At 36.4% G+C, this 13439-nt stretch overlaps 1 protein-coding gene across 6 annotated transcripts in view; it reads left to right on the top strand.

Moving 5' to 3' along the window:
* MFSD14B (major facilitator superfamily domain containing 14B) overlaps positions 1-12861 on the top strand; it is a 34146-nt gene extending 21285 nt beyond the window's left edge. For 5 of the 6 annotated variants that reach the window (XM_069000908.1, XM_069000907.1, XM_069000905.1 and 2 more), the window contains 5 exons: positions 450-521; positions 3047-3159; positions 4055-4152; positions 5974-6131; positions 7621-9493. In XM_069000908.1, coding sequence (XP_068857009.1) covers positions 450-521; positions 3047-3159; positions 4055-4152; positions 5974-6131; positions 7621-7824 — 645 coding nt within the window. In that variant the 3' untranslated portion in view covers positions 7825-9493. Of the gene's footprint in view, positions 1-449; positions 522-3046; positions 3160-4054; positions 4153-5973; positions 6132-7620; positions 9494-12627 lie in introns of those variants that run through there. The other variant, XM_069000909.1, reaches the window with a different exon arrangement.
* The last annotated feature ends 578 nt before the right edge of the window (positions 12862-13439 follow it).

Genomic DNA, 13439 nt, shown 5'->3' with positions numbered 1-13439 from the left:
GTAAAGCGTTAAAATTAAAGGCAGGGTGCTTTGCTAAGCCAAGAAATGAGAAGCACTTGACTCCTGATGTATAAACCCTGCAATATCTTAAGCACGTTAACCTTAAGCAGGCCTTGGTTCTCATTCAGTGCAGCAGTTTCTGGGTCTGTCTCAAGGATCTTGCCTGTTGAAGACCTATGGTGTTTGTGGGAGGGATAGAGAACTTCAGTTTCTAGATCCATGACTTCCTCTGTCTCCTTTTTTTAAGGCAGGTTTTTTTTTTTTTCCTTATAGTTTTCTTGGCAAAGAGTCAAGTTAAGGATTATTCTTCAAAGTGGACACTTCCTGTGTGGCTCCTGTATAGACCTAGAGTACAAGCAGGGATGAGTGCTTTCGTTGAGAAGATACTGCTAGTAATTGTCCTGGATTGTGTTCGGCATTTGTTTTATGCAATTTCTGCTTCTCTACAGATTATAGGCTTTGGATCTGCTAGCATTGCAGCATTTATAGCTGTGGTGGGCATTCTGTCCATAATAGCTCAGGTAAGCTTTATTCTTTATGGTGCTTCATTTAAGCTTGTCTTAAACTTTCTATATGCTCTAATGTGCCAGTGTATCTTGCATTCACTAAACGTTGTATTTGTGATGCAGCCTGTGTAAATTTCTTGCTTTGTATCAGCTTTCCTTAGAAATACTGGATCTGGACATCAGAAAAATAAAATTTGCTAAACTTAGGTCAGTAAATTCACTGGAATTCTGACTTAAAATCATAAAAATGGTGCAGGAAATTTGTTACTAAATGAGAGGCATTCTGAAAGGAAAATGCCTTATTTTAAATAAAAGTCATGCTACTTGCACCTATTCAGTTGGCTTCTCCTATCAAACTTGCATACGAGCAAGACCTGATCTTTCCAGGGTTACTTAGTCTCAACTTGGAGGCTGAGGACCTGTGAAGCCTTGGTATCTTCTTGTCATATTTCTTAATTGGCAACAATGTGCTGATTTTTCAACAGATCCTTTATGTCTTTTGTAAATCAAAGAGTTTTTATGACATGATCTTTGGTATCTTTATGGATGCAGTTTGTCTTCCTGCTTTGATAACGAGTACGGGAATGGCATAGAGAGTATGTTGTAACCTTGTTGCCATTCTTAGCAGAATGAAGGTCTTACTATTTTGATATGAACACATTCATCAATGTTTAGCAGTTTTACTGGTATCAGTTGTGGCCTTCATTAGCAATTCAAGTCATTATTTTAATCCTCGTGCTGTGGTTTGTTCTGAGGCTGTTGTGTGCACTCATATTTGCCAGTCATACTTTATGCAGACCAGTATTTTTGCTAAAAATCTCTAAGATGGCTTTCCTTCTGGTTTATAATTTTCAGTGTTAAAATGAGGAAAATCTATTGATTTTTGAGTTCTTTGAAGAATACAGCTTACTGAAATAATCTTTGCTTATTGACATAATCTTTGCTTCATAAATATTGATTTGTGTTGGCATGTTGGATATCTCCAGAAAGAACTGAACACATGAAGGTAGAATTACTGTATTTTTTTCTATGTAGCATTCAGACTAAAAATGAAAAGCAAGAAAGCTGGGGTGGGTGGCTGACCTTAGCTGGATGCCAACTGCCCGCTAAGCTACTCCAGCATTCCCCGTCCCAGCCAGACAGGGAAGAGAAATTGAGGTACAAACCAACTAGGTGGAGATAAGACAGCTTATTAAAGTAAAAGCAAAAGTTCAGGCATGCACAAGCAAAGAGGGGAAGTAAAAAAAGGTTTGTTTTCTGCTTTCCATCAGCTAGCAGTGTTGAGCCACTTCCCAGGAAGCAGGGAACGTACACACGTACCACTTGCTCTGAAAGTCAAAGACCATAAATAACAAATGCCCCATTCCTCCTCCTTTCCGTAGCTTTTATACCTGAGCTGATGTCATATGGAAGGAGTTACCCTTTGGTCAGTTTAGGTCAGCTGGATCCCCCCTCTCACGATCTTGCCCATTCCCAATCTGCTGATGTGGGGGAATGTTGAGAGACAGCACTGGTGCTCTGCCAGTGCTGCTCAGCGGTAGCCAAAGCAGTGGTGTGTTATCAACACCTTTCCAGCTACCCACAGACCCTTCAGGGTTACTGTGGGAAAATTAACTCCATCTCAGCCAGACCCAATACAATCAGGAAGAGAGACAAGAGAGGAAGTGTATTCTGCTTTGCAGTCTTGGTTCCTTTTCTCTGTATTTTCACTGCAGCATTGGTGAGTTTCTCCTTTTAAGGAAAAGTGTGTCCTCCATTAACTGAGTCAAGTGTCCATGTGGACTTTGCTTTACTAGGAAGTGTCTGCTTCTTGCCATGAGTGTCTTACTGTTGTATCTGAACTGGGATCTCCTTCCCCCTTAGAAGTAACAGTTCTAACAAAGAGAAACACTGATCTTTGGTTAGGATTAGCTTCCATGTGCAAATGAAACGGCTGTATCAGTGGTGTAAAGAGTCAGTAGAAAATGTAATTAATGGTGTCTAGGAACCAGCCTTGGCCAAATTTCAGTGTATATGATGAAGATGACAAAGCAGCAAGATTTACCTGTAAGTTTAAATGTAAATTTGCATAATAATTCAAATTACCTAAGGAGTTTACTTTTTTCTGAGCTAATAGTCTTTTTCTCTCTAGTATTTCTAGATACTGGTAAATTCAAGTCATGTCCAGCCTGCACTATCTTAGTTTGGTAACAGCTTTTATTTTGAGGAACACTCTAGTCTGTAATAAAATGGGTTTGTAGAGGTGGAAATGAAAGCCTGTTTACATTGGAAATAGACACTGTCATCTAGTGCATATAGAGAAGGCAGTATGTATGCTTCTTGATGTCCCAAAGCAGTAGCCCTTTAAGAATTAAGAATACCTGTGCATTAAATGTTGAAATTACTTATCTGTATTTTGGACTTCATACAGGGGAAGTAAGAGGACAAATGGTATTAATTTCCTCATCATTTGAAAGGTCTTCTGAATTACTTTGCATGGGAGAAGTTACTTCAGCAGTCTGACTTTGAAAAACTTTTGGTTGAACCAATTTCTCTTGCAGACTGTGTTTCTCAGTATTTTGATGAGATCTATTGGGAACAAAAACACAGTTCTCCTCGGCCTTGGCTTTCAGATCTTTCAGCTGGCTTGGTATGGTTTTGGATCTCAGCCTTGGTAAGCGTACATTTTGGTATGTACATACCTGTTAAGGAACTGAAAGGGTTTTTTCCAAGAATTGCTACTATTTAATTCTGTTGTCATGGGTATTTAAATGTTCCGTGAACTAAGCATTCCCATTTTCATTACACTACCAAAATTTGGTCTGTATTTTGCATATGTAGGAGTGGTAGAATTTCCTGTATGTACAGCCCTTTTGCAAAGGGAGTCTTGGCAACATTTTGGTCCACTGAGTGTTAAGTTTATGAATGTGGTTAAAACTTTTTCTTGAACTCACAAGCTAGTAAGTAGCATGTTCTGTCTAGTAATTCCACTAGAGCTATTTTATCCATTAGGTACTGGACCTGTACTTGTTTTTGTTTTTCTAACATATTCTCCTACTCTAATTATATTTGGTCTTAGAAACCATCTAGAGTTTCTTCTGTTGGAAAAACTGTATGTAAGTGGAGACAACTAGAACCATAAGCTAGAACAACTTCTGCTTTACCAAGAAGGAAGTCCTACTTAGAAGGATGAGTGCTGGTTGTTTATCAGAACACTTCCCAGTCAGTAGTAGAAGCTAGAGAATTGCCTCACTGGGACACTCTGGGAAATTGTTCTTTTGTACAGCGTTTGGAGAGTTTCAAAAGCCCACTTCACTCCCATTCCCGTCTTTTTCTCTGCTAGGATAGACTCAAATCCAGTGTGCTTCTGTTCCAACAAGTTCAGAATACTATGTGGGAGGGGAGCAGGAAGATAACCAGATAATTTCCAGTCTCTAGGTATTTTAATAAAAACATTTTGAAAGGGCATTAAGTGTTAAATAAGGGGGCCCTTGCGGCTCTTTTGGGAGTGTGGGGAATAATTTATAAGGGCAGTCTCATTTTTAATCCGAATTATGTATTTAACACAGGATGATGTGGGCAGCGGGAGCTGTAGCAGCGATGTCAAGCATTACATTCCCAGCAGTTAGTGCTCTGGTTTCACGAAATGCAGAGGCAGATCAACAAGGTGAGTATTGGATCAGTTGCTGTTTACACATCTTTTTTTGTCTTTACATGTCTTACACATGCTTTTTTGTCTAGAAAGCAGAAGAGTTATCTAGGTGTACTTTTCAAGTTATCTTTGTGAGTTTTCACTTGGCAGTACCTGTGGAAGCCTGCAGATCTATGTAGAGAAGAAGGAAGTGCACAAATTCTTCATATTTGCATTGTAAAATACATAATTTCTGACAAGTTACTTGTTGTCTTTCTTCCTGTAGAAGTAATACAAAAGCAACAAAAACTTCATCTCTTTTTCTTTTCCTTTTATTACATGCAGTATTCTCTAAGTAGACAGTGAGGATTCATGTAACAATACTACCTTTTTAATTGCACATTTTACCAGGCTGAAATAAATGTATTCAAGAAGCTTTATTTTTTGTAGAAAAGTTGGCCCTTTGTATTTGATACAGTACTTTAGATCTTCAAGGAATAGAAAAGGAAGCCAAAGGAACCAGTTAATCTGAGAAAACACAAAATTTACTGGTTTTGATGTGAAAAGCAATGTGCAGTCAGAAAGTACTCCTCCTTTAAAGTGAGATGAGAGTAGAAGTCATCACAAATTAAAACACCGGTATATAAGAACTGAATTTTGTGTTCTCTTTAAAAACTGCTGTACATGTAAATTGTAAGTATTAGTTATACTTTAGCATTGTACAACATGAAGTTAGGTAAATGCAGTTAATCTGAGAAGTACAAACCAGATGCTCTTCCAGGAGGTGGATTTCTGTTGAAAGATACAAAATAGAGTGTTTTACATAGGTTTTTTTGACTATTCCCCTCTCCCTCTTTTTTTTTTGTGACATTTTAAAAGATTTTTCAAGATTTGTTTTCTATTTATATCAGGAAATAACTAGTTCAGTTAAGCTGACAGAAGCCACTGATCTTTGATTTTACATAGAAGAAACTGGCGTTAATAGCTTAAGGCTTTCAATAGTTTCAAGACTGAGGTTTTGCCACCTAGTGGCATGAAGATTTTGAACTTTGACATCATCAATCCATGAAGTAAAAACTTGGACAGCTGTCTTTTTTGCGTGTTTTCTTTCCGCCCAGTTTACAAATTACTGCCTTAAGAACAAGGCAGATTATTAATATTGCAAATTGGCATTTTTAGACTCTTGTTATATAAAGTTAATATCATCAAAACACTTTTTGCACTGTTGTCACAATCACTTAATGAAGTTGAAACAGAAATATACCTATAGCACTTTGATTAATCAAGCTTTAAAAAGAATCCAGTGAAAAACTGCAGCCAGTCAAGTATTGTGAATTTACTGCTATACATTTAATCTACCGCCCTGAATAAGTTAATTGGTATTTAAATAAATACTGGTCACAATTTGTGCATATTTTCCCAAGCAGAGTTCTTAACACTTAGGTATGTTACTCTAAATTTCACGTGAAAATAAATGGAATGGTAACCACACTTAAGCTCTCCTGTCTTTGCTATCTTCGTTTTAGGCTTTGGGTGTAGGTGGAAGAACTCTAGTACAGAAAATTAAACCTGCACATAAATTTCATAATCATAATAATGAAATATTATATAATGATAAAAATCATAATGCTTCCAGTAATCTGCAGGTATAGTGACAGAACTATGATGATGCAGAGGATTATTTTAATTCAACAGACTTGTCTTCAGTGTACTTCTTACATCTTAGAATGTAGAAATAATTATGATGTGATCTATTTTGGAAAAATTATTAAAATACACTCAGAACTCTTGGCTCTGAGCGTTTCTTTCTTGCTTAAAAAACCAATCCTACTCTTTTTGGTTTTTTTTCCTCATTAGGTGTTGTCCAAGGAATAATAACTGGAGTAAGAGGACTATGCAATGGCCTGGGGCCAGCACTGTATGGCTTTATTTTCTTTCTCTTCCATGTGGAACTCAATGAATTGCTACCTGATAACACTTCTGAAAAAAAAACAAAGCAAAATCCCATTGATAAGGTAAGTTAAAAATCTGATGTGCAGTTTTCAGCATAGAACTCATTAGGTCAGAAGTCTGTCTTCTTTTTGGTTGATTTAAAATATTCATCTCTTATTCTTCAACTACTTAATTCTCACTTTTCACTTTTATTAAATTATTAAGATAGCTCTTAATTTAAATGTGATAGTAAATATTTAGATCTACAGTAGTGGCACCATTGGCTTCAGTATTGTAATGGTACCAGGTAATTTTGTTTGATGTAAATTTACTGGAGTTAAAATTTGAGTGAGGTTGCATCATTATAATTATCCACAGGAAGCAATCACACCAAATAGTGGAGTTGTAGGCTGTGTTGGAGAGTAATAATAACACTTGGCAATGCAATGAGCAAGGACAGCTTTTGAAAGATTTTTACTCCCTTCAGTGAAACCACAATCTTGTAATACTCAAAAGCTGCTCAGATCAATTAGCTGTTGTACTACAAATGAGGGCATATTAATTTGTGCAAGTTCATTACTTCTTTAAGTATTTGTATGTGTAGTACCTCTTGAAGATTTAATATCCTTAAGATACATTTTTGATGTGTTACCATCAGCTGAAAATTTGTGCCTCTAACAAGAATTGAGGCAAGGGAAACATATTACTGTTACTGTATACTTATGTTCAGCTACTCTCCCACCTCATTTGAGAATAGCTTCCTACATTTCATTTCATAGAATAAAAGTATGCTGGATTGATAGATCTCACCTTCTGATTTTTATCTGGTTTTAGTTTACACAGATAAAGAAAAATTGTTAAAGATCAGAAAAAAAGCTGGGTTGTTGACACATTTCTTTTGTAGACGTTTGTCATCAAACTTGGCTGATTTAAAATTTATCTTAAAACCTTTCTGGTGTTTGTTTTTAGTTGGGGCTATGAAATATGGGTAAGTTTTGTTTTTAAATTTTAAAATAAACTGCTTAGAACCAAGAGAGAATAACTCCAAATACTAAATTATCATACATGAACAATGTGCTGCAGTGAGAATGGTATGTACTACATAGTCTGCTATTACTTTGCGTAGTCATTTATTGTTTTTTCGAGATGCTTGTTTATTTTAACTTGTTTCTAGAGTATCTCAGCCGTGGAAAAGTGAAGCTAAGATTTATTATTTGTACTTTTCGATGTTGAAACCTTATTCTGTTAATCTTCAGAAGAGTCTTGTTGATTTAATAGGCACATTGTCTAAAGAAAAAAAAATACAAAAAAGCATCAGTCAATATCTGTTTCATTTGCTAGGCAGTCATATTGTCAGTTGACAATTTTATGTGTTTCTGGTTTTTAGATCAGTGTTGAGATCAGGTGGAGAATTTGTGGGGATTGTAGATGCAGATAGGAACCTGTTTGCAAAAATTTTATAGTCACCATAAATATGTCTCTCATGATCTCCTGCCTTAGTGATGTAGTTCATAATGCAGAAGTCAATGTCTGAAACTTCATGAATTCTTTATTATGCTTGTATTCCTGTAGAGAGTGATCATTCCTGGTCCACCCTTCCTGGTTGGAGCGTGCATTGTTCTTCTGGCTTTTCTTGTCGCCTTATTTATTCCTGAGAACAGCAAAGCCAGCAGTACCAAAAAACACAGCAACAGCATCAGCAGTAGTCAGAGTAACAACCTAGACCAAAGTAATGAAGAGGACATTGAACCATTGCTGCAGGATAGCAGTGTATGAAGGCTAAATTCTGAGGGGTCTATGGAGCAAATTCATGCCCTGAATTGTGGCTCTGGGAGCTTGGTGGGAGGTACAGAGTATCGAGAGGAAGGCAGCTATGACACGAGGTCACTTGCTGTACGCTACTTGAGGTTGATGTCATGCTTGCAGGAGTGGTTTTTTAGAACAGCAAGTCACAAGCTGGTGTGATTCTACCCAATATTGGACTGTGAATGCTGTGTCAAATTCTGATATTGGGTAGAAACCTGAATGTACAGATAGAATTTTTTTTGAAGCTTGAATGTTCAGTTCCCAAAATTGCAAGATAATGTGAAATAAACAGGTTTGAGCCAGAACAATGTCTGCCATCACAATTACAGGTTGTTCTGCATTTCTTATGCCTTCTGTCTGCATCTATGCCACATGTAGTCTTCATGGTACTGGAGGCACTGATCTCTATATAGTTTTGGTACCTGAAATACTGGTTATCACTGAAATTCTCAAATACTATTTACTAACAAGGAGTCCACTAGTTACCAGAAAGCAGTGATGAAGCTGAGATGGCAGAATTCTAAATGTGTGTGATTACACATGACAGTAATTATCCATACTGAAGGTCATACAGAAACTGTAAACCCACATTCTGGAGGGATTGGTTTTGTGCAGTTAAAGCAAATCCAGATGACACCTGAGAGCCAGGTCCCATTAATGTTTCCCATATAAAAAAATAAAATTTTAATTTTAAAATGAGCAGGGTCAGAAATACAGGCCCTTCTGAGTGGGTGCCAGAGTAGTTTACATCAAGAAATATATGTATGTACTGAATTTTGTCACTTTATCTGGCATATAAAATAATTTTTCCTATTAATTCCTTTCACCCCTGCCTTAACTGCTTCTTAGTGTTCAGTTATTAATCATATTTAGCCTTCATATCACTGTATTACCTGCTGAATATCATGGATATATTTATATCAGATTTTTTTTTCTAAAATATTCTTCAAAGGTGTTACGTATGGTTACAAATGTGCTAATTTTTAGAGACATTTTATGAAGAATACACAGATTTATATGTATTTTGCTGCAGTGTAAATGGACTATTAAACCCAACTTTAATGAAGTACTCCTATGAATGTTTTATATGTATGCAATGTAGATATTTGTAAGGAGTTTTAATTTTTCCAGATGGGGTTCGGTGTAAATCATGTATTTATAAATGTAGTGAGGGTACGGACAATTATACAGTTTTTTAAAAAGATTGTTTATTGACTGAACAAATTTTAAAAATACATATTTTGAAACTTGTTCCACACTGAGCACAGATAAGAAACCTTTTGTACTATGCGGTTTGGTTTTTAAGTTAATAAGCTTCCTAATGCATAATAAATATAAATATTAAGCTTTCTAGGTTTCGTGAGTAAGTGCATGTTCTTCCAAGTTCACTGTTGTGCCTTCTCTGCTTCAGAACAGAAGTGGGTAATCCTGGTGCTGGATGACAGTACCTGAATTCCTCTTCTGTTGTGTCTGTGTCATCAAGCGTGGTGAAAACCCTGCTTTGCTTAGAAATTCCTTTGGTGTCTGATGTGGTATCCACTGGGGTAGAGAAGTGGACAATGAAAGTACAAAAAAACCCCTGAGAATAATTCGTGATCTGAACAGTACCGCAGAATTAAATGCTTTTTCTGAAGGCTTAGGTGGCTGTTTTTCTTTGAATTTCTTGTAATTCAAGCCTGGGCTTTTATGCTGGATACTCTTTTTGCTGCAGGCCAGAGGTTAGTTGGGTAGGTTTTACGTGATCCCAGCTTAGAATGTCTTAAACTTGATATATGGAATTAAATACAGTATGTTAGTGTTAAAAGTAGCAGTTGTCAAATTTATTACTGCTAATAGTATCCCGGCAATGGCTCAGATTTTTGAAGTAGAATCTCAGAATCACAGAATGGTTGGAAGGGACCTTTAAAGATCATGGGACAGGGACATTTTCACTGGAGAAGGTTGCTCAGAGCCAGCTTGTCCAACCTGACCTTGAACATTTCCAGGAGTTCCAGAAATGGGACAGCCACAGCTTTTCTGGGCAGCCTGCAGCAGAGCCACACCATCTTTATTGTAGACGTTTTCTTCCCTATGTCCAATCTAAACTTAACCCTTTTCATTTTAAAACCCTTACCCTTTGTCCTGTCACTGCATGCCCTGGCAAAATGCTTCCTCCTTTCCTACAAGCCTTTTTTATACATTGGAGGGCTCACCACAGAGCCTTCTTTTCTCCTGTCTGAACAGCCCCAGCGCTCTCAACATGCCTTCACAGGAGAGGTGCTCCAGTCGTCCAGTCATTTTTGTGGCCTCCTCCCTCCCAACAGGTTTGTGGTTTCCTGTGCTGGGGAATCCACAGCTGGATTTAAAAAAAGTATTTTAAGCATGCACCCTTACTGTAAATAAATTATGTATATGTACTGCTGTGCTAATTAAGTACATGATAAAAATATTTAAGCTATAGATCAGATAAACAATTTTCAAATATTTTTTTACGAGTGGTACAAAGTATTTTTCTGTTCTCAGCAGAAGATTAATAAGTGATGCTCAGAAATACTTGATGCCTCATTATTTTTAGAAATTTTTGTTCAACACTGTGGTACAGAGTCAAAGATTTGGTTCTAAGTTCAATTTATCTAATTTTAATCTTTATTATCCATTTAATATCTATTTTTAATATGTCATTACTGAAAAAGATACCTCAGAAGATACTGATCCAAATAGAAAGTGTGTTGAAGGTTGTGCTTACTAAATCACAATACTCCTTTTTTGGTCCTGCTGACTACTTATGCACAGGTGTATTAATATTCAACTTAATATTCAAGTAGTAAGTTCCCATTTTCCCTGATGTCAGTCAGTTGGATTTGCACACTAATTGAATGGTCTTGAATTTTTGTGTTGTTAACAAGTGGATTGAAAAACCTTCCTTTGGAAGATTTTTTTAAAATTGGTTAGAAAGTACTCCCCTGTACAAGTGTACAGGTATTAGAAGTTTTTATGGGTGACACTTCTACCCTTCTTTTTGCAGCAGTATTGCATGATGATGCAAACATTTTCAAGTTTCTGTTTTCAGAATGCTCCTTCCATACAATAACTTTATTTTGAAAAGAAAAATTTTCTTGCTCATTGTTAAAATAACATCTTGATCTTGAAGAGACACTTTAAATGTTTTTATTTTTCAAAAATACTAGCATAGTACTGGCAGGCCCTTTTCATCACAGAAAAGGTCAGGAGATGTGGAACAATTGCTTTTCTTTCTGTGAAAGAAAAATGTAAGTTTAACAGCTCTTTTGAGCACTTTGAGATGGGACAGCCAGTCCCATGTGGACTTTCATGAAACTCCCCATCTGTTTCCAAAGTATTGTAAAGATTCTAATATTGAAAGGTCTTGTTTTTATTAAATTAACCACTTGGATGACAATGTAGGACATTGTCTGCTTTTGTCTCCAGTTTATTTGCTGCACTAGCTTCTCCATGAGTCATCCAGTAAATGAATTTCACTCTTGCTGTAACTTACATCCTGAGATTCCTTTTTTGTTCTATTCAAAGCCACCACTTCATTAGTGGTTACACTTGCACAGATTTTTCATAAAACAGCATTTTTAATAGAGGAACAGTTTACTGTTGAGCAGCTATCTTTTCCATTACATCTTTTTAGTAGGGTTTGACAAAAAAGTTGCTCTTTATGTACTTTATAGTGTAAAAAATACAGCAAGTACCATAAACTGAGACAGGTTAGGAACACTTGTAGTTTCAAACCTCCCACAACCCATAGCTTGTTCTAGTATTTATTTCTTCAAACCTTCAGCAGTGTTTTCTGTGAAATTTTGTGAAGTACTGGATTGAATATCACAGGACTTAAACATTGCTGAAAAAACTTAAGAAAGTTGTTCTTTATGTCCTGGATGGCTTGTTTGTAAATACCCTGTTAATCCTTGTGGCTCCATACTGTTGTTAGCTAATGTGTTAAAGGTGCAATATACACTCAAAAAGAGGTTAACTGTTAACAATGATACATGTAAATACTTACCTTGATAGTTTTCAAATTTTTTGGCCAACTTTTTGTCAAATCTGACTACACTGTCAGTGATATTACCCTGAAAAGTGTTTGATAAAGGACTTACCCTAGGAGCAGAAGTATCAGCTCTGGAACTTTCTTGTCTGTTTGTGCTTGTATCATTTCTGTTACCTTTAATCTGCAGGGGTTTTTTTCCAGAATCTCTTTGAGAAACTGGGTCATTTTGTGACGATTAGTTTAGTTGCAAATAGATAATACAATCCATAGATCCACTTAACTGGCACATGTAAATGTCAGTATGTCAGTACCCTGAAAGTGAAAAAATGAGTGAGGGTGTCACTGTCATCCCTGTTCTGCATTGTGAAGCACCCAGTCTTCCTGAAGGATACCTCATGTACTGTAAAGTATGACTACATGGCATACAGACTAAATGAGGCTGCAGTGTCAAGACATGTTAAGTATTAGTAAAGTTTTAATTTTTCTTAATACTTTTAGATAAAAAATAAACAATACCTCTTAATACTTTGTTCCTTGAACCCCCTGGGGTGCTCAGCCTCCAGGTAGGAGACCATTTTTGCCAGAGCATGTTTTATTGCAATGTAAGAACATGCAATAAGAGTAAGACAGTGCCTCACTTCCTAAGGGTGGTAATGGGTATGCTTCTGTGGGGCAACTGCTGATCTCCATTTGTGTTGAGCTGTGCTTCTGATCCAGAGAAACAAAGTTACAGTTGTTCTGATGCAAGTTACCTTGCCTGGGTTTTTTTTTTATTTTTTCAGAAGAAATGAAGAAATTAAACACTGTCTTGCCTGCCCCCTCCCTGAAAGCAGGGAAAGGACATGATGGATAACACTACAAAGATCTGGAAAACTATACTTGTTTCCTTTTCCTCTGTCCTCAGAGATTTTGATCTGCTGTGTACATGCCTTTATTGTGAAAATTTATTTATATTGTATATATATTGAAAAATACACTGTATTTTGATTATTATATACTAGACGATTATAATAAAACCTGTGATAAATAAACCTATTACTTAGATTGTTTTAACAAGCATGTTAAGCAGTCTGTTATATATACTAGCATCAATGTGTCTCCTAACATGAAGAGAATTTAATTTAAAAAGTTGCTAAAAAATTCTGGTCATACTTTTCTGTTGTGGTCCAAAAGCTTTCACTTACAGGATCTTCTAAGCTCAGTTTGCTGAGATACTTCCTGGTCAACCTGAAAAAGTTGGTGAACCAGGATGAGCAGATCAGCAGAATAGTCTTATTTTTTATGTGATTGAGGAAACTGAGCATGACTTCTAGTTCTCTTTTTAGTGGCATGCTGTCTCATGGGTTCCATTTCAGGAGCTTGGTGGTGAGATTCATTTGAGAGTAAAATCTTGAATCCAGCATGTGTAAAGAACTAAATTAAATATTTTTTTTATTTTCTAAACAATTTCTCATGAACAAGTCTTACAGAAAAGAAGGTACTGTTTGTCTTCTCCCATTGCCTTGAATAATCTTGCTCTGTTTTCTAAAAGAACACTGCAGTTAAGAGAATGGAAGATGTTGGGCAAAGTTCAGGATACACTCCCAGGCCTAGC

Source organism: Aphelocoma coerulescens (assembly GCF_041296385.1).
Source record: "Aphelocoma coerulescens isolate FSJ_1873_10779 chromosome Z unlocalized genomic scaffold, UR_Acoe_1.0 ChrZ, whole genome shotgun sequence".
Classification (NCBI taxonomy): Eukaryota; Metazoa; Chordata; class Aves; order Passeriformes; family Corvidae; genus Aphelocoma; species Aphelocoma coerulescens.
Note: the sequence above shows the minus strand (reverse complement) of the source record. Positions and strands in the feature narration are given on the sequence as shown.